The 21611-nt window shown below is 37.7% G+C and overlaps 1 protein-coding gene across 1 annotated transcript in view; it reads left to right on the top strand.

Moving 5' to 3' along the window:
• Positions 1–21611, top strand: part of LOC115599048 (putative uncharacterized protein ENSP00000383407) — a 39916-nt gene that overhangs the window by 15269 nt on the left and 3036 nt on the right. Inside the window, exons 3-7 of the mRNA XM_030458881.1 lie at positions 4858–4898; positions 7306–7343; positions 8787–8873; positions 13352–13419; positions 19533–19601. Of these exons, the coding sequence (XP_030314741.1) occupies positions 4858–4898; positions 7306–7343; positions 8787–8873; positions 13352–13419; positions 19533–19601 (303 nt within the window). The remainder of the gene's footprint in view (positions 1–4857; positions 4899–7305; positions 7344–8786; positions 8874–13351; positions 13420–19532; positions 19602–21611) is intronic.

Genomic DNA, 21611 nt, shown 5'->3' with positions numbered 1-21611 from the left:
TAGTAACAAAGCTGGACAATAAAGTTAAGCCCCTGACGTTTTCTCCCGTCATCATCGTAACTACAAACCAACTTAGTAGTTCATGAATACTTAACCAATATTTTCTCGTTCAGTAAAGGTTCATCAGCTAGGAACAATATTTAGACAATGTAAAATGAAAACTAAAAGCAGATTTTTTTTTTTTTTTTGGTTTGTACCCAGAATGTGGCATATGATGTCCTAATAAACTACTAGAAATTATAATGTTTTTGTCAAGGTCTGGTAAATGCATATCCATAGCACTGTGCTCTGCTGTCGTTTCCAAGCAGTAAGACTGCATGATTGTTTATGTCAGGATTTTTGTTCCTTGCTTTTTTCTTGTTTTGTTCTGTTTTTTGATTTGGCAGCATTACTTCAGCGTTATATTATTCTGGAGTTAGGCTTCATAATTTTCTGGCTAAAAAAAATGTAATCAGCCTATCCAATACAGAACTTTATTTTCATTTACCCAGCCTAGAGAGGCAGGTTTGCTACTAGCGTAGGACTAGAAAATCTTTTGTGTTAATCTGTACAAATTGTAGCAAAACATTTTTCACATTTCTCAGTGCTGGTTTTGTGGGATGGCACTGCATAGTCCATGAAGATATACATACACAGCAGTGAATAATGGAATCCAGCAATTTGGTGTCTGCTGACTCTTATCATACATTTCTGTTTTCCTTAAGGGGATGTTTAAGTGATGGAACATTCATTCATCACTGAATTTAAATTTCATCATCAATAAAAGCAATGCCAAATGGGTAAGCAAACTGTTGGCTCACTAGATATTAGCAAGAAGCTTCCTAAGACTGGCTGTGGGTTTAATTTTGTTCTGTTTCAAGAGAATATTCAGCTCAGCACTTAACTAAAAATAACAGCTGGCTGCTGTGTCACTCTGCTGGCTGTAGAATCAACACGATTATTTATAAAATACTCTCTAGAAATGGAAAAGAGGATTAGTGATGACATGTCAGACCTATGGAAAAATGTCACTAAGGCCAAAGGACTATATGTAATCTTATCTGCTATTTCTAGCATGTGAGTTATTAGACCTACACCTTGGATGAAGCCGTTAAGCTTATTAACTGAGCCCATTTGTACTTCTCTCCCATTTTTAATTCTGTCACTTGGTTCCAGGCTGCAGGGCGGCCCCCATAGCATGATAAATTCAGAACATTATTGGCTCCCTCAGGCCCCCATTCAGCCATCTATCATTATTCAGTAATGCACATTCTTAAGTGCACTGCTAAGTAGGTATCGGAGTGAATGTATGTTTAAATGGGAGGCTGAACCATGGCCATGCAGATCCATAGAACTGTTAAATCTCCTCAGGGTGGAGCAGCCTGACATGGCATATTTCCTCTTCAGAAGACTTTGCTCCTTCCTTTTTTTCTTTAGAACTTTGGAAATCAACAGGGCAGGTGTTCAAGGTCTGGTCCTCTTCCACCTCCACAAGGGAGGAGAAGTCCTAGAGGAAACTTTTCCTTATACTGTAGCCAGGTAGTTGTTCTCTTGCAGTTATCTTGTCTGCTGTGATTCATAATCACAGCTGGACTGTGACATTCTTCTGGGGACATGAGAAATAAAGGGTGCTGTGGCCACTGAAGTTGTGCAGGATGTAATTCAGTGAACATACTCTTTGGTTACCTTTTTGAACCATGATTATTTTTTTGATCCTGGGCAAATATCTGTCCAAATGACACATACTGGATGAAGAATGATCTCCCTTTCATGTACACTGTTTTCCTCCAAATAACTTAAAAGGCCTGTTTAGTATCTGCATATGGTACTGTCATGTGTCTCTTATATACACTTGGCTTTTGTTTTTAATCCTCTCAGGAAATTGGCCTATTTACTTTTTCATTATTTTGCTTGTTGCTCGGCTTCAATAATATTCACAGACAGAAAGAACAAAGATAGATTTTGAGATTGCTTTTTCAACCTTATTCATAACAAAGCTGACTTGAATCTTCCTCAGGAGCAGTTGGTAGCCAACAGTAATGAATTAAATGGGTGCTCTTTGCCTTAGCTGAATTTCTAGCACTTGTATCTTGGTGTTACAGTCTGCTACCACACAATCTGTCTTAAGCTTCTCAAGAAAAGTCTTCAGTGTTAAAACTATTTTCATATATTTCCTGTCAGATTGCAATCACCAAATGCCATGATTCCCACATATTTTTCAACTGCTGACCTTGATATGATCGACTACCCTGTATATCAAAAAAGTGCCACATAATTTATCAGTCTTTCTAAGTTATTGACAGGAAAATCACAATCGGTCATGATACCTGCTCTAATCTGCAGTGTTACAACTGGCATTTGAATCCAGTGAGGGACAGAAGAGGGCTAGCTATCTGAAATTATAATTTTCCTGTTTGCAAGTCTTACAGACTCCTGTCTTTACAGACATGGGTACTCTAACTTTTTCAGGCAGCTTGTAAACAGCAGAGGGATTAATTCAGATCTTTAATTCAGAGTTATTAGATAAAAGCAGGGAGGAGAGGACTTTATTAATAATGTTATAATGCTGAGTTTCCACATGTGTATTTTGTTTTTAAGAAATATTGTTCATATTTGGCATAGGGAAGGAAAGAGTTTTTTCCCATAAACAAGATAATTATGAACTTTGGAGAACATAGAGGAGAGGTTATAGATGAAACTTAATTTGCATTCTAAGATATAATACTTTAAAAACTTCCTGATGTTTACCTTCAGATTAAAGTTGTATATTGTTTAAAATGAAGTCAAATGCTGAAAAGCTAATTAAAAAAAAAGTGGAAACGAGAACCATTTATTCTTGTATCCCAATTTACCCTGTGGATTCAGACAAAGCAGAAAGAAGTGTATCAAATAAAAGGTGCCATTTTAAAATGGTCACATAAACCCACTGTCACATGTCACTGTGGCAATGCATCCCATTATATCCAGTGAATTCACATCAGTATGGCATAATGCCCCTACATGCACCCTTTGCTTGGTTTTAAGAGACTGATATTGAAGCACTGGTTACAAACTGTGGAGTGAACGATTACATTTTCATCTCTACATTTCATGTTTCATACCAGGTGTTTGGCATGTGAAGATGAGAGTTAATAGTTTTTCCAAGGACATGACCACAGTGAGGCTTAGGAGAGGGCCTTGCCTCCAATTTATTTTCCTAAATCACACACAAATTTGAACCATTCTTTGGTCTCTGACCTCCATGCATAATGCTTATTTTAAAAAACCTCTTTGAAATAAAATATTTGATTTTTAGAAAATAAGATAGTGACACTATCAGTTTGAAAGAGCCTAAAAATAAATAAGTTTTCCAACATTTTTCAACTTTGCTGTGTGCATGTGCACCTCACTAGTAATTTCTTTAAAACTATAAAAAAAAAATTATCCCAAGACTAAAATGCTGAATTTCTTTTTAGAAAGAAATTTATCTTACATTACTTGCAGTATTCCAAAGTAGGCGATAGATTCTGTATACTTTTTTGATCTACGTACTGTATATGTTAACAAATCTACACACAGAAAAAAAATAATTCTATGGAAACTGCATATTCTTAGTATTCACGAATGTCTAGGTGCTAGCAGGACCTCCTACACTCAGCTAACTTAACCTCCGTGGAGTAAACTACTTCCCTAATGCACCCTCCCTAAAGAAGTTTTTAAAAAATTAATGATGGGTTTCACCAAGAGCAAAGGGAAAAAAAATATCTAAAATACTCAATTATGCACATAAATACATCATTTTATGTAGTGCATGCTTTGGCTTTTCATCGTGCAATCTGGAAAATGTTTTTTAATTACTGTTGCAAGAACCATGCAGGTATAGACTGTATTATAAAAAAAAATAATAAATTAAACATAAGAATATGAGAAACAGGTCCATACACTGAAGTTTCCATATTTACAAAATAATGAATGTTTAGTGCTTTTCTTAATGTCTCTTGCTGCACAGCAGATTAAAGTGGCATTCATCATGGACATTTTTATCCCAGTTTCTGCTTTCCAGGCTGGAAGAAATAGATATGAAAGTGATATAGTGCTTTGATATTCTGTCTCAGGAAATATCAAAATAGTATAGGGATCAGAGATCTCTTCTCTCCTAGCATGACATCCTCAGGTTTTCTTAAAGATAAAATTAACTCCAAGTCCCAGGGTAACTGTGACAGAAAAGATTCAGCGAGATGTTTTGGCATCACTTGCAGAGTGAGGCACCCTTTTGTTCACTCTTTGAACACCCACATAACTCTTCTTTTCCTTCCCACATCTTGTCAGGGTGCATGTTATCTGTGCCCTAGGGACTGTGTGATCTTGCCTCCAGGACAGTGTTTGATTCTGATTCAGTGCCCCTCAGAGCTTTTCCAGGCCAACTTGCACAACTTTTAATTTTGCTTGCAGAGTTTCCTTCTTTCTTGCACGTTCCTCTCTATGCAATGGGGTTACACAGGCTGCATCCCTCTGTGTCCTGTGCATGAGCATTGTAAGCTGTAGTTGTTTTATTCTCCTAAAATTTAAAAGAATCATGCTGTGGAAGAAATACAGTATTCATCCTTGGGGTCAGAGTCTTTTTTTTTTTTTTTTTCCTGTGGTGTTATTACAATTGTCCAGTTTATGGAAGCCATGCATATTGAAGCCTCCTAAAATCAGGACATAACACTTCATATATTCTCTGTTGCACCATCCCCTCCTCACCTTTAGCTGTTGGAAAAGGCTGGAAATGTTAATAGATATTAAAAACACATATCAGAAGTACATCATTTAGTGTCTTTCCAGTGAGGAAAAGATTATATATGGATTAAAAAATTTTGATTTTCAAAGACCTTTTTTTCTCTATCTTTTTAAAAGGAATTGCCTGACTTTGAGAACACAGTGACCAAAAAAAGAAAGTAAGTTGAGACCAGTTCAAGGTCCACATATTGTCATTATATTTGTCTGTATCTTTCATCTGTCTGCACCTTTTCTGGTTTATTAATGTTTACCAGTGTTGCTTTAATTATCATTGAGTACATGTATTAATGTTGCAGCTGGAAGAAGGTTACAAGCTTGTAATGCATTACCAAAGCTCTTTTGCCATGTTTTTTTCATATCCATGAAGATTTCTCCCCAAAATATCAGATTCAGGACAGCTAAAATCAAATGCAGTTAATCTGAGCTTGGTTTAAGCATATGTCTGCTTTTCTGAAAGATTGCTGTGGTAACCTATTTTATAGCATGTTTGTGCCATTGACCTGATAATCTTCTGAAGAGTTTTTGTTTGGTTTTAATCCAAGTAAAAAATTACTTTGCAACATTATTCAGAGAAAACAGGTCAGACTGTATTTTATCCAGTATATTTGTGCCAGCAAAATTATTTGCATCTGTTCGTTAAAACACAATGCTATGATATGGTCTCATAATTAATATATTTTAGAAATAAGAGGTATTTATTTTGAAAATACTTTTTGGGCTTCAGATTGAAGGCTATTGAATTACTGAAGTGATCCCCTGCAGATGAAATTTGAAATCCTGCCTAATGGAATGATATAGACAGATCTTCTCTGTCTGGCTGTGACAGACATGAAAATCCCTAAATGTTTTGGGGTTTTGGCTAGTTTATTTTTAGGTGGGGCTCCGGTAAATTCAGAACATCAACATTATCTATTTCTATTGCTGATAAAATTCAAAACAGTTAAATATTTCAAAGAAAATCAAGAGCTCCTTTGTCTTAAGTAAGGGTTTGAATCTATTTCTAGTAATCTGATAAAAGCACTAATAACTTAACAACTGCAAACATGGGGATATGTGCCCTCAGAGCTGTGATATCTCAGTGAGCTTTGATGAGTCAGGGCCCTGTGAAAATGCTCCCAGAATTGCATTAGTTAAAATATGGATATACCTCTATCATTCATGGGTTTCTTATTTCTATCATTCATGGGTTTCTTATTATTCTTTGGCACTTTGAAGGAACCCAAATTTCTGCATAGGCCCTACCTAAGGTTTGCCCTATTAAACTCTACCAAATATGATGCATTCTCCTAGCTGTCTGGGATTCTCCTGCTTAGATCAGAACTAAGTCTGCCCCAGTCTGTAGCTATAGTGTCAAATCTTACAATGCAAATAAAACAAATTTATTCTAAAACTAAGCCTATTATAAATGAATTATCAGAATTTAGAAGGCTCGTCTAGGTCATTGGACTAATCAATATAAAAAAATGAGTAAACTGGGTGAAAATAATTTCACTCAACATGGAAAGATTTAGTAATGAAAATAATTTCATTGTGAGTATCCTGCCATCACTATCCTGGCAAGATACCCCCAGTGATAATGCAGAAATTTTCACATTGGCTGTTTCTATAGATATGGAGAAAGTCTATGAGAAATTACCATGCTATTCTACAAGGCAGCAAAGAACCACCAAATGAAGCAGCAGAAATAAAACAAACAGAAGTATGACTAGTTTAGGCAGTAAGAATTAAATTGTGAAACACTGGAAGTGTTTCCAAGTGGTTTCAAAAAGAACTGCTGGTTAAGAACCAGTTTCTTAAAAACCTGATAGTCAATTGCATGCTCCTACTCAGGAAACCCTTCAGCACCTATAAACCTGAAGTTGGGAGATGGATCTCAATTTTTGTGTTCTTAACCCTCTGCTGATCATTGTCACAGATCTAATATTATCTTCTGGCTCCACTCTCTAATTATGAGTTACTATCTATTAGGATTTATGGATAAAGTGAAGAAAATTAACAGGGCAAATCTATGTTAATGCAAAGATTTTTTTTCTGAAACTGGTATATTCTTTAATTTGCCATCTATAAACCACTGAACACAGATGAAACCTTGAGTTAAGACTATTCCTTGATATGAATGTGCAAAAAGCTCAAAGTCTGTTTGGTCAATAACATTTCACACATGGTCATGGGGCTGATATATTTATATTTAACTCTTTGGTTCAATACATAAATGTGTTCAGACACCAGTTCCTAGAAATTTTGGGACACTTCAGTTCACATCTAAAGAAAAGTATCTCTTATTTTCTTCCTGGTGGGCTCCCTGAATCAGTCATGAACTTTTTAACATATTTTTTTACAGAAAGAAAACTCAGAAGCTTTCAAAGCTTTGAGGGGCATGTGGGAGTATATGGTTGGGTGGTTGAAAAAAGCAAGTAACTCCAATTAAAGCCAGTGGGAATTACCCCGCTAAATCCCTGGGCCACGCTTTGAAGAATTAGGTTGAAAATATCCATTTTTGATTAAATGTGCTTTTGTTTTTCATTCTGACTTTCAGCTAATGGTAAATTCTTTTAATTCTTTTAGATCCATCCAGAAGTCCATGTCTGAAAATGAAGCATTTGGTTAGTAACTGCTTAAATCATTTACTGTATACTTGCTAATCTCAGAGAGCTAACTTTAATTAAGAGTCAGATTTGCTATCCAGCTGTTGGACCAAATGCAAAGGAAAGGAAAAAACACAGTTAAGCTGTCAATACATTCTCTGCCCGCCTTCCCCCATCCCCACCCACCCCTGCTTTCCATAGACAGATTTGTAGGTAGATACCTGAAAACAACCCAGTTAGACATAGAAACCAAATCAAGAATGTATTATGGGACAGCATGAAAAATGTTTAACATGCCCAGTGCTTGTTTTATTCACTTATATACAAAAAACTTAAATCTAATCAAATTCAGGTTCCCACCCATTCCCATGATAAATTACTTTGTTTGAGCTTTCACAAACAAGTTCACCAAGGAAGAAACTAAGTGTTGGGGTTTTTTTCAACCCATCTCAACACTGCATATTATTATCCAGAGTTGTGATTCAGTGGGTTCAGTTCTGTAAATCCACCGTAGGAGGTAAAAATCATCAGTTTCTTGAAAAGTAAAAGTTACTTTTTTCTCCTTTTTTCTGTCTGAGCTTTGTGTTAACATTCCATTATTTATTCTCTGTTATTTGGGTTTAGCTGCTTTTATCTAGCCCTTTCTGAGTAAAAATACTATTGTATCTGCCTGTAATAATGCAAGGTTTCAGACAGGTGAAAGTTCCCCTATATTGAGACTTCATCTGTGGCCCTGCCCTGGGAAGACCTTCATGCAGAACCATATCATTTAGTCTGAAGAATGCAGGCTGTGACAAAACCCTAGCACTTGGCAGAATTGACAAGAGTTTTCATAATGAAAATTTTCTGACATAGAGTGAAAACTCATATTGAAAAGAAACAGACCCAGGAAGTACAGAAACTTAAGAGCTATCAGTATGCTATGAAGCATAACTTCTTGTGAAGTTCAATGAGAAAACAGGGGAATGGCCATCTTGTTCTCAAAGCCAGCCTAGATTTTCCCATTCAAGCTGAGACAGTGCTAACCTTGAAGCATGTGTGACATAAATGTGGGCATCTTTGATGCTATTTCTTGCTAACACACTAGCTGGTTAACTGTAAAATTAAACAATATTTATACAATTCCTAGAAGCAAAATAAAGGCACAGATGTTCTGTGGGCTTCTAGGTCTTAAAACCAGGGTTAAGATAACAAGCATTCTGATCATGTTTTAACAGTATTAAATGAGATATTAGCAGCAAAAGATGATAAAACTTGAAGTCTGCCCACAATAAATACCATCTGTGCATCACATTTTCTATGTTGTGAAATCATCATCAATTCACTTCTGTGTTTGAGCAGACGCTGCAGTCTTCTGCAAGCTTGCTTGATTTACATTCTGACACTATTTTTGTAGACTTTCCTGTTATTTCACAAGTTTGCTATGAATTCAGGTGACTACTCTCTGTGCTTTTACTTTAGACAGGAAAACGGTGAATGGCACACTTTGGCAGGATGCCAGGAAGCCAGAAAATGATTTGTACATCAGAAGGCACTGTCAGCTTGAAGGTAATTGTTAAAGATATTTCAGCTGATTTTGCAATTTCCACAAAGTATTTTAAAGGGCAAGTAGGAAAATTTCTCATTTTTCACCAAGAATCTAGCTAAAAAATTTGTCAGGTCCTTTTGAAATTTATCTTGTCTACAACAGGGAAAAAGAAACCCAGAAAAAAATCCAAAAAATAAAAAGCCCTAATTTACTTAAAATAAAGCTCTCCTTAAAACTAGGAAGCTAAAAACACACTCTGACCACTTCAGTCTGTAGTCCACACAACTTGCATTGCAGTAAGTGGCCATATAGCCCACTGTTGTATAGGGCTTGCCAACTGTAACATGAGGCTATAGAAAATCCATGTTCTCTGTACTTTACACAGTCTCAGATATCCAACAGGGGAAACAGTAAGTTTTCTCAGGAAAAAAACTCATGTGACAGGTGCAAAAGAGAGTTGGCAAAATTTTGTAGGCAACTCTTGTCCAACTTTCTTTCTCAACCTTTTTGACCAACTTTATTGAAACAACCTTGCAGCTAATATATGGGAAATTGGTAGTGACACTGTTTAAGAGTTGATCAGTATACATTAATTAGAATAACTGAGAAAGTTATCAGTCATCTATTTAAACAAAAATTGAACTCGTAAAATTCAAAATGCTTTGGTAATCTGATTAATGTTGCTTTCAGGAATAGAATTTATATTTGTACTTTTTAAAGTCAAGGTATATCTATTACAGCTGCCTAATCAGACCAAGTGATATAAGACTCAGCAGAAATAGAAGCCAAGATATATGAGATTAAAGTGGTTGCATGTTTTGTTTTCTACCTAAGCCAAGAAAGGGGGAAGATGGCCTTTGTCATAATTTTTAATATCTCCTGTACAGATATCATGCACTGTTAGGAAATTTCACTGTTACTTGGATATGCCAAAGAAAGCACAGGACAAGGCATCAGCTTTCTCTCTGGATTTCATTCACTTCACTGTTTGAAGATAAATACTTGAATGCTTTGAAAGTAGATCTGACAATGTAATACCTGTTGTATTTGTCCATGTATGAGAAAATTTGTTTTCTTGGAACTGGAACCAGGAAGAAGAGATGACAGGTACATTCAGAGGAGCTCTGCTCTTCTGATTAAATGATGAGGGGAAAAGATACCTTCAGTGAGTCTCGTTGGCTTGCAAGGGAAAAAGATTTTCATGAAAGGTGAAATAAAAACCAGACGTTTCTCTCCAGCAAGTGTTATTTGTAACCAAAAGCATTTTTGAACGATTCCTCAAACTATCATGGAGGTTGCTAGTGCAGAGGTAGAAACAGACGGAAAATTTTTTTAACCTTCTTCCACAGTCTCTTATGCTCAAGATTTAACTCTTTTAAATAGCCAAAGCATCCAAAAGAAGCAGTGCATGTTTTAAAAGCTGACAAGCAGTGTAATTGCAGACCAGAGGCCTGGACAGAACAGGAAGCAAAGCTGGCAGCTAAATAAAAATATCCCTTTCCCCTACTGCTGAAAAAATTGAAGGGAAGCCCCCTTCACACAGTGATAATAACCAATGCAAGGAGATTTACAATGTATTGCTATTGATCAAGATGTTTGATCACTATCCATAGAATCATGGAATGGTTTGGGTTGGGAGGGACCTTAAAGATGATGTAGTTCCAAGGCCCTGCATGGGCAGGAACACCTCCCACTAGACCAGGTTGCTCAAGGGCTTGTCCAACCTGGGCTTGAACACTTCCAGGGAATGGGGCAGCAACAACTTCCCATGAAGAGATCGATCAAACCTTTCTCTTAACAGAAATGATCCTTAAAGTTTTGCAAGTCTACTGCATAATATGAGTTTCTGTTAGATATGATAACCCACGTGTGGTGGCCAACTTTGTTTCCTTCAAAGCTGTATTCACACACCTAATCCAAATCTCACTGAAGTCAATGAGAAGCCATCCATGGACACTGGTAGCCTTTGGATTAGGTCCTTCTTGCTGCTGTGTGTACAACCTCTAAAAAAACCAGTTTTCTAAGGCATTAAAAACACACACACACATATATATGCACCATAGGCATAATAGTGGGGGTACCAGTTGTTGCTCTCAAGCTGAAATCCAAGTTTCCAATACCAGACTTGTCAACCTAAAACTATCATTGTTGGAAAAGTTGACTATGCCAGTCATAGTCCTTAGGCTGCCATGAAAGAGCATTAGGGAGGCAAAGAGAAAAGAGCTAAGACCTCTCAGAGTCAATGGACATAATTCTACACTGCTCCTAATCCACTCCACAGTAAAGTGATAGGTACCCATTACCAGACTAGGAGGAGAAGAACACTGCACTTTACATACACATTTGCATGTTTTATTTTTGTTTTTTAACCCATCTACCCTATTCCACGTTTCAGTGGATTGGAGAGCTGGTTTAAGAGTACTGCAAATGCATATTATAATGGCTAGCAAAAGAGATAATTGTTTGGGAGGTACCACTAAAGCTTGCTGTTGTTCATTTGATTTTGAAAAAAAAAAAATTACATTAAAAACAGTGTCACTGTAAGAAGTCTTTCAGGCTAAGGTCATATATATTGCCCCAAGTCTTTTTGATTTAGCTGCAAACACCTGCCAAATAATGCTATTTTGGATGAGAGTATAAGAGGACTGAACAGTTCAAGACTTAAATTTTAGAGTACCCTTACAGAGCACAGGGGCACAGTGTGCAGGGATGCCTACAGAAGAGGAAAACAAATTAGCCTGGGGACCAGGAACAGCCCAGTTATGAGCAAAGTGCTGTTGCATAAGTACTACTTGACATGAATTATGCTGCTTCTAGAAGACTGGCTAGCTCCATACCTAAATTGACAACTGGATTGCAGAATACCTGGCCCCCAGTGACTTCAAGAAGATTTCCAGGTGCTTGAGATATCTTAAAATCTGGTCAGTCACCTTAGATTTTGGAATGTGACATACTCTTTGGAAAAGCTTTTGGTTTTATTGCAACCTGTAGAAGAAAGACACTGTTCTATAATCATAGAAGGTCTTAAAGATACCTCCAAAGGCTAACTTGTGCAATAAAGTTTTCTGTGACTCACTTTTTTCTTTCCGATGACGCACATGGCAAATAAAGGAAATTGTTTGAAGAGGCTTTCAATGCAGCTGACCTATGGTTTCAAGGGGGAACTAGGACATGAAAAATGTTGCAATGTTTTTGTCAGATGCCCAGACTGTAATTCGTGAGTTTTGGTTCAGTTTAACAACATCCAAGTTCCAAAATTTAAAGGATTATTTTTGTTATTTTGTAACAGCTTTTATTTGCAGAAGATTTTCTTTGAGGAAAAATATGAATCCTAAAAAAGGCTCTATATTCGGAATTAGCTTTAAAAATAATTTACAAAAAAAGTAGTACTGACTTGTGACCCTTTAATTTTTTCACTCACATGAATTTAGGATTTTTTTTTACATCGTTACACACATTATAGTCTTGTTTAATTACAACATAATCAGGGGCATTTTGAGCACTGGGGCCTTATTTACCTTTTAAAATAGAAATATCATGGTCATGTTCAAACACTTTTTTTCATGAGATGGCTGAAGAATCTCAGTCACTTGGAATGATACCCTGAATTAATCTTTCTTTTTCTGTTGACTGTAGACAAAAAAATGCAGTCTCACTTGCCGAGAGTTAGCATTTGTGAATCTGTATTTTTGGTTAGCTGTCCTTTTGCAACCAGAATTATTGATATTGTAAAGTATTCCTCAGCAGCAACAGGGAGGCCAAGTTAGGATACATGACTCAAAAATACCAAACCAAGACATTCCTACTGATTTCTAGTAACCTTGGAAAAATAAGATAGCACTTTGAGTTGTGATTAGCAGATAATTTTTCTTTTGGTTTTAGGGTTTTTTTCCTATAAAATAGCTGAGTGTTTCTGATATCTCTGTTGATGGAACATAATTTCTAGAGCCTTTCTACATTAGTGTAATTGTGGAGGCTTTGCCTTAAGAGTGGGAGTAAGAATAGACCTTTCAAAGCAGACTAACCAAAACATTAATTTCTTGGAAAAGATGGGGCAACACTCAGCCTTTAAAAGCAATTTCTAATCTAAGCTAATATAAACAGATCTCAATTGCAAAGATAATTTTTTTTCTCAGGGCCTTTATTTATTATATGAATGTTCTATATTCTGCTGTAAATTAGTAGGGCAAGAGGAAATGGTGCAGTTTTGGGTTAGTAAACTGAGGATTAAGTACAGTTTATAACTAAGCACAAGCAAGTTTTCTTTATGTGAGTCAGTTTGCCAATTTGTTCTGTAGTCCTACTTCAAAGCAGCTTGAGATAAAATGCATACTTTAAAGATATAAGATTAACTTCAGAGAATCAAAATGTCAGCTCCAAACATCAAGTGCAATTCAAGTGATATTCCTCCGAATAAATTAAACCAGGATATTTTAAAGCAAGTTTTCTTTTTTTTTTTTTCTTTTCTTTTTCTTTCTTTTTTGGTCATAATTCACAGAAGATAATCTTACTGGTGGTGGGATACATTTGATGCAAGGAAAGAAGATAGAAGAAACCACATGCCAGGTAAATAACTACTCTTCTTTTTCAGAATCTAAAATTTCATTAAATCAGAAATGCCTAGTTCTTGCTACCATTCAGGACTTGCCTATCCCAAACTTTATACTCAGTATGCCCATGTGTTTTAGAAGCTGACTTTAAAAGAAGGCTCTGGTCACCTCCTGAATTATGCACAATTTTCATTATACAGACCATATGGACTTTATTACTTTGGAAACTTTTTCATTCTGTGAATGAATACATTTCTGTTAAATCGATGTGCTGGAATTGTGTTGAGAAAAATCTCTGCTATGTCTTTAAATCAGTCTCCTGTGATCCATATTGGCATATCTACCCTAATGTTTTCTGAATTTCTATGAACATTTATGATATCTCTTCATAGTACATTAATTAGATGTCCTACTCGTATGAGAAATTAAGGAATTCTGACCCTTGGGTTTGCAGAATATTAATAATATAAAAGGAGGTAACAACAGCTGGCGAGCAGCAAATATCTGGAATCAGAACAACTGTCATTTGCTTTTTATTTCACTTCTAGTCCTATGTTTGCCCTGATAACATGCTACTTAGAGGGCCAGCTCATACCTGTTGCAAATCCACTTAGCTCTGTTGATTTCACATGACACAACAGTTTATCCAGTTTGGGAATCTGACCAAAGGTGTCTAACATGCACCTAAATATTTGTGTGTGTTTACATGAGGAATGAACACTATAAATTATTTTAATGCTGAAGATCTGATAGATTTTCCTTTAAAAAAGAATATTATATTCAAGGTGAATATTGAACTTTATAAAAGGCTCCAAGCTGAATTTTCTCTGCTGTTTCTATAAAAAGTCAGCAATTCTTTTGTATGTTTAGATTAAAAGAAAGAAAAAAACTGTACATACATCACCCTGAAGGCATCTAAAATAAGGCAGAGAGCTGTGAAGACATAAACTCTAGACAGTGCTCAGCTTCAGTGTAGGCCAAAGACATGACGTGGTTTGAAAAGAAGACAAGGCAAATTAACTGTGTATTGGGAGACAGATGCCCATATTGGTGACTTCAAAGTCATTCAGTTTCAGGTTTCACCTGCTTTTCCTTAAGGTTTTTATCTGTCTCTGTGTTGCTATTTTGTTCTGATTATTATGCCCTCTTCCTATTGCCAAAAACAAGGTAGAAAAGAAAGGACAAAAGAACTCTTTTCTGTATCTCTCATTCCCTTTCTCTGTTTGCTTCCTCTTGCCTTCTAAGTATAAGAAGACAGAATACTCTTTGTTTTCCCATAAGAGTATGAAGGATCTCTGGCTCTGTCCCTGTCTACCCTTATCTAGCCTCTGGGCTGACTTCTGGTTAAGAACCTGGAGGCCATTCTTCAGGCAAGATAGAATATGGAGGGGAAAAAGGAAGAAGAAATAATAGGGAAGAAGGAAGAAGTAATTACTTTAAATAGAAGTTTCCTTAAAATATCTTAAAGCATCTCCCCATAAACCATTTTTCCATTTTAAACGTAAAGTTCTAGTTTTGACTTCTCTAATTTTTGGAAAATTTTGGGGGGGGGGGGGGGATGTCTCTAACAAGCTGTAGAGACTTGGATAATTCCAAACCTTGGTACTAATTTAAGATATATTGACCATGATTTTTACAGCCTGCCTTTTAAAAAATTCATTTTCATAGAGTCATAGAATCATAGAATCATAGAATCCTTGGGGTTGGAAGGGACCTCGAAAGATCATCTAGTCCAACCCCCCCTGCCAGAGCAGGGCCACCTAGAGCACTTCGCATAAGAACGTGTCCAGGCGGGTTTTGAATGTCTCCAGTGAAGGAGACTCCACGACCCCCCTGGGCAGCCTGTTCCAGGGCTCTGTCACCCTTACAGTAAAAAAATTTTTTCGAATATTCAACTTGAACCTCCTGTGCTCCAATTTACACCCATTACCCCTTGTCCTATCACTGGTCACCACTGAGAAAAGCCTAACTCCATCTCCTTGACACTCACCCCTTACATATTTGAAAACATTGATGAGGTCACCCCTCAGTCTCCTTTTCTCCAAACTAAAGAGACCCAGCTCCCTCAGCCTTTCCTCATAAGGGAGATGTTCCACTCCCTTAATCATCTTAGTAGCTCTGCGCTGGACTCTTTCAAGCACTTCCCTGTCCTTCTTGAACTGAGGGGCCCAGAACTGGACACAATACTCCAGGTGCGGCCTCACCAATGCAGAATAGAGGGGGAGGAGAACCTCTCTTGACCTACTAACCACACCCTTTCTAATGCACCCCAGGATGCCATTGGCCTTCTTGGCCACAAGGGCACATTGCTGGCTCATGGTCATTCTCTTGTCTACCAGGACCCCAAGGTCTCTTTCACCTACACTGCTCCCCAGCAGGTCAGCCCCCAACCTATACTGGGACACCATGTTGTTCTTCCCCAAATGCAAAACTCTACACTTCCCCTTGTTGAATTTCATCATGTTTCTCTCTGCCCAACTCTCCGGCCTCTCTGAATGGCAGCACAGCCTTCTGGTGTGTCAGCCACTCCTCCCAGCTTAGTGTCATCAGCAAACTTGCTGAGGGTACATTCTATACCCTCATCCAAGTCGTTGATGAAGATATTGAACAACACTGGTCCCAGTACCGACCCCTGAGGGACTCCACTAGTCACACACCTCCAACCAGATTCTGCCTCATTGACTACAACTCTCTGACTCCTTCCTTTCAACCAGTTCCTGATCCACCTCACTACATGATCACCAAACCCATACTTGATCAACTTATCTACAAGGATGCTGTGAGAGACGGTGTCAAATGCTTTACTGAAATCAAGATAAATCACATCTACCGCTCTTCCATCATCTATCCACCTAGTAATTTCCTCATAGAAGGCTATGAGGTTAGTCAAACATGATTTACCCTTGATAAAACCATGCTGACTGCTCTTGATGACCCCCATGTCCTTGATATGCCTGGAGATAGTGACAAGAACAAGTTGTTCCATCACCTTTCCAGGGATGGAGGTGAGGCTGACCGGTCTATAGTTACCTGGGTCTTCCTTCTTGCCCTTCTTGTAGACTGGAGTGACATTTGCTATCCTCCAGTCCTCAGGCACCTCTCCTGTTACCCATGACTTACTGAAGATGATGGAGAGTAGCCTAGCAATGACCTCCGCCAGCTCCCTCAGCACCCTTGGATGCATTCCATCTGGACCCATCGACTTATGGATGTCCAGATTACTCAGCTGATCCCTAACCCAATCCTCATCTACCATGTCAAACTCCTCATCTATCTTGACTACTTCTGGGGCTAAATGAATCTGGGGCTCATGCGGAAACCCTGCAGGAGTGAGTGCTCATGATTATTACCTCTGGCCTTTGTTATCATCAAGATAACATTGATATAATACCCCTCTAAGCATACAAAATAGTCTGATTATGTCTATTTTATTTTCTGCATTGCTTTATACACAGAAATAAGGAAATGCTGAGAGAACAGCATTATGGGGAAAGGTCTCACACTTTTCTGCCAAATCAACACAACCAAGTGCCCTTATGAGGTGTCTGTGTGCTGATGCACACATTACAGGGAACAAACAAGAGGAATTAGAGGTCTGCATGCAGTTGCAAGGCTGCAGTGTCCTTAGGATCCCAGAAATGTGGTGGGATAGCTCACAAAACTGGAGTATAATCTTCCATGGGTGTCACTGTCTTCAAGAGGACCAGAAATAAGATCAGTGAAACTGTGGGCCACTCAGTCTTACTTCATGCCTTAGAAATGTGATGGAGCCAATCCTTCTGGAAAATATTTCAACATATACAGGACAAGAAGTTGATTAGGGATAGTCAGCATGAATTTATGAAACAGAAATCATGCCTGGCCATCCTGATGGCCTTCTACAATGCAATGACTGGCTTGTTGGAAGAGGGGAAAGTGTTAGATGCTGTTTATCTTATTGTTACCAACTCTTTCAACTGTGTCCCCCATATCATGGAGAAACTAATGAAATAGGGATTTGAAAAGTGGATAGTGAGATGGAATGAAAACAGGTTGAACTTCCAGGCTTAGAATAATGTGATTAATGGCTGAAAGTCCCACTGGAGGCCAGTCCCTAGTGTCCACCCCAGGGGTTGGTTCTGGGTCCAATACTGTTTGCCATCCTCATTAATCATTTGGACGATGGGACAGAGCACAGTTTCAGCAAATTTGTACCAAGTGCAAAGCAGGGAGGAGTGGCTGATGCACCAGAGAGCTGTACTTGCTTATCAGAAGGTCTTTTACAAACTGGAGAAATCATGGCATTCACTAAATGTACAAAATCCTGAACCTAGGGAGGAACAACCTCTTCCACTAATACAAGCTGGGGGGGTTCTCAGATGGAAAACAATCTTGCAGAAAAGGTCCTTGGGGTCCTGGAGTACAACAAGTTGACCATGAGCCAGCAATGTGCTCTTGGAGCAGAGAAGACCAACATCCTCTTAGGCTGCATTAAGCAGAGCTTTGCCTTCAGGTCAAAGGAGGTGATGCTTTCCTTCCCCTCTGCTCTGCAGTGGCAAGCTGGCCCACCACATATGGGTGCTGGGTTCAGTTATTGACTCTCCAGTACAAGATAAACTGGGAAATTACTGGAATAAATCTAATGAAGGGCGATGAGGATCATTAAGGAACTAGACCATCTGGCATATGAGGATGAGAGACTTGGAACTGTTCAGTCTGGAGTAAAGAAGGCTCAGGGGGATCTGATGCACATCCACAAACAACTGACCAGGGGAGTAAAGAAGAAACAGTCAAACACTGCTCATTAGTGAGCAGTGCTAGGACAATAGGCAATAAGCACACACTGAAATACAGGAAATTTCAGCAGGGAGTTAGATTAAACAATCCTCAGAGGAACATTCCTGCCTCAGCTGATCTGTGTGAGTCCCTGACTCTGTGATGCAGGGAAGAGCCAAATTTACAAGTAAAAGTAAACAGAATAGATGAACATTGTGAACATTTTTGGGTTTTTTCCCTTCTCTCTTTCAGGAAAAAAACCCAACAAACCAAACAACAAACCAAAACAAAAAGAAAGCAAACAAACAAACAAAACCACAAAAAACCTCCAAACCAAACTCCAATAAACATCCCTTAATTTCTCTCCATTTCCTCAACAGGCACTTACTTCATTCATTCTGTTAATACTGGAAAATAAGGGCTTTGAACAGAAGTGCAGGTTGAGGAACCTGAGCAACGCTATAATAATTGCACCTTACCATAAAAAATAGCATTACATTCTACATTTATTTTTCATCTTTGCTCTTGTTTGTTCAAGTCTAGCAGGGCTCCCTTGATGGCTCAAACCCTTTGTAGCATATTGGGAAGGACATAAAATATGAAGTAATACAGTCTTTGGGCTAATACATTTTAAAAAATGTTTCATGCCTCATTTCTCACGTAAATTCTTAGGTTGCATTCAGCCTTCAAAGTTTCATTCATATTCATGAAGAAAAAAGGCCAGTGTTCATTACTTCCACTGATAAGCTATAAGCACTGTCAGGCTTGCCCACTAGGGACTGCATCAGTGCCCCAGGGAAAGTGTATTCTCATGGTGTTCCTGTCACGAGGACATTGTGACCAAGAAATGGATTATGGGCAGATGATGAAAGTGTATATAGTCCTGTCTTTGCTTCGTTCTGAGAGTCCTCCCATTTTCTCTGCATTGTTAATCCAATTCAAATTCACTCCCTTGGGGCTCAACGTCCCAGGCAAAATGAGGCGAACTGAACAAGACCTTTTTCAGAAATGCATCATTGACACTTGCTCCTCAGCTGGAGGATTGCTGCTTCTGCTGCTAGAGGAAAAGTCTTCTGTGGCTTTTCTGCTCATTGAGACAAGAACCTGAGATTTAGAGTGAGATCCCAGCATTCCATGTTATAATGCGTGGCTCTACTGCTGTACCATATTCACTCTGATGTCTCAAAGATGTTAAATTAGGACAGCTCAATATCAAATAGATTTCAACCTGTGTCAGCTGATGTATGTCAGCTCTTGCTTTTCTATACACACAGTACTGGATTGAAAGATTACTGAGGTCTAAATCTGTATTCAATGACACAATACTAATTCTTTATGTTCTATTTTTCTTATTTTACATTCCTTATAATCTAGGTGATAAACTATGAGCAGTGGATTCCACCACAAGTTCACAATCCAACTGTGGCTGGTAACACTGAAGTGGTGAGTTGCCATGAAAATTGTTAATTTCTTTTATCAGCAGCTGGCAGCCTGCAAGAACATGCTGTTTTAGTAGAATTTCCTTTCCTGTACATTGCTTTCCCAAAAGTTGAAAGATTTTTATCCCTATCCATGCTATTAATAATGATATCTCTCTATCTTTTATAGCATACTTTATTATTGCTCTGCTATTAATCATGATATTTTTTTATCTTTTATAGAATATCTTATTATTGCTCTGTGATTCCCTGGAGAAAATCTGCCTGTAATCCTAGCCTGCTCTAGTTTTATTCTGCAGCCATTTTTGAGCAGCTGAAGCACCAGGCTAAAATAATGAGAATATTTAAAGTTCAGATATGTATGGGCAGGAGCACATCAAAGAATTTTGTACAGTGCTTGTCTATATATTGGTTGACCGTGGTTTTACCAATATTTTAAAACATAAAATTTATCCAAAGCCAGTGAATTTTACAGAATTTACAGAGAGTTCTGTATCAGAATGTACTATTTTAATTTTCACTATATGAAGCAGGGGTATTACTGAAATTATCCAAAAAGTTTCTGTGGTGATAGCATGATTGGCACAATAAAAATACAGAAATTTTTGTCATTTCATTATTGCACTGTACTCTGAATTTAAGTGCATAGATGATCATGATTAAAACACTGCAGTTCTTTGGGAAAGGCAAACCAGTTAAGGAAAAATGACAAAGATCAGACTGTATCATGACTAAATTCTTTATGATGAGAAGTGACATGCTGTGCACGTATTTTTATTGAAATGAATGCATTTATACCCAGGAAAGCAAGTGCTCAACAGGATTGAGATTACTGCAATCTGACCAACAGTGTTTTACACTTAGCTTCCAGATTGCTGTGTTGCTGTCACCAGGTTAATCCTCATAACATCTTAGTGAGCAAAGCTTTCTAAGGTGTTTAGAATATGTTAGGATAAACTGGAAACAGTTTAACAGACAAAATTTAGGCCTTTTTCTTCTGTAATACATATTTATAAGTACATTTTTAGAATATATCTTTTTTGTCCAGAAGTATTCGTGTGCTCTTCATGCAAATTATTTGCAACAAAAGTGCAGCCTATGACTTACTTTTTACACAATTCATTTTTATTTGTTGCAATGATATAGTTTCACATTACTAAAACCTCTTAAGCAGGGAAATAAAGAATATTCATGCTCATGAAGGAATTAATTCCTTAAAGATAGCTTTGCTTATAGACTGGGCAAATCACAAGCACAGCTACAATATGCTTTGACCTTAGAACACAGAGGGGGCGGAAATTTAAAAGTGTTTTAAAAGGAACAGCATTTCATGAGTGGAATCTTACTGCTCTGTTCATTGGTCTTCAATATTTCCCCATTGTTCCTTTTGGAATATCTTTCCACAGTGAAGGAAGGTACTAGAAAGCTGCACACTCCAAATTAGTGTCTTACTGGGCCAGCCAGTAGTGCTGCACAGTCTGCCACTGCACATCCTCCTCTCATATCCTGCACAGCAGCAACTAGAGGTACCATGTTCCAGATACTACAAACAGCAGGAAGAAAATTGCCTAAAACCAGAGAATAACATTTATTAGTTTTTTCTCACATTTATGAATGCTTTCACTAAGCTGTGGCTGAGGGTTGCCAGGACAATACACCAAAACTGTAAACCCAGGACTGTCAGTTCACCTGAGAGGCTGTCCAGTTTTTACATCAAAGAATGTTTTACCTCACTTTGGACAGGCAGTTAAACTTCTGGATTTGAATGCTTAGGTAAACCAAAATAAAATACTGTAAATTTAAAAGCTGTCGCATCACCAAGTGATACTGCATGAGCATTTTTCTTCTTAAAATGGGGCTACTGTATTTATTATTTAAGCACTTATGACATTTCCCTAACAATAGAGTCTACCAAATGAGTGCTTTTAAGGCAAAGAGGATTAGAGTTGGCCATTAATAAAATTATCTGAATAGATTATCTTCTGTCTATCTTGATGTATCCATGATGGAAATC

The sequence above is a fragment of the Calypte anna genome, chromosome 1 (genome assembly GCF_003957555.1).
Source record: "Calypte anna isolate BGI_N300 chromosome 1, bCalAnn1_v1.p, whole genome shotgun sequence".
NCBI classification, from domain to species: Eukaryota; Metazoa; Chordata; class Aves; order Apodiformes; family Trochilidae; genus Calypte; species Calypte anna.
Note: the sequence above shows the minus strand (reverse complement) of the source record. Positions and strands in the feature narration are given on the sequence as shown.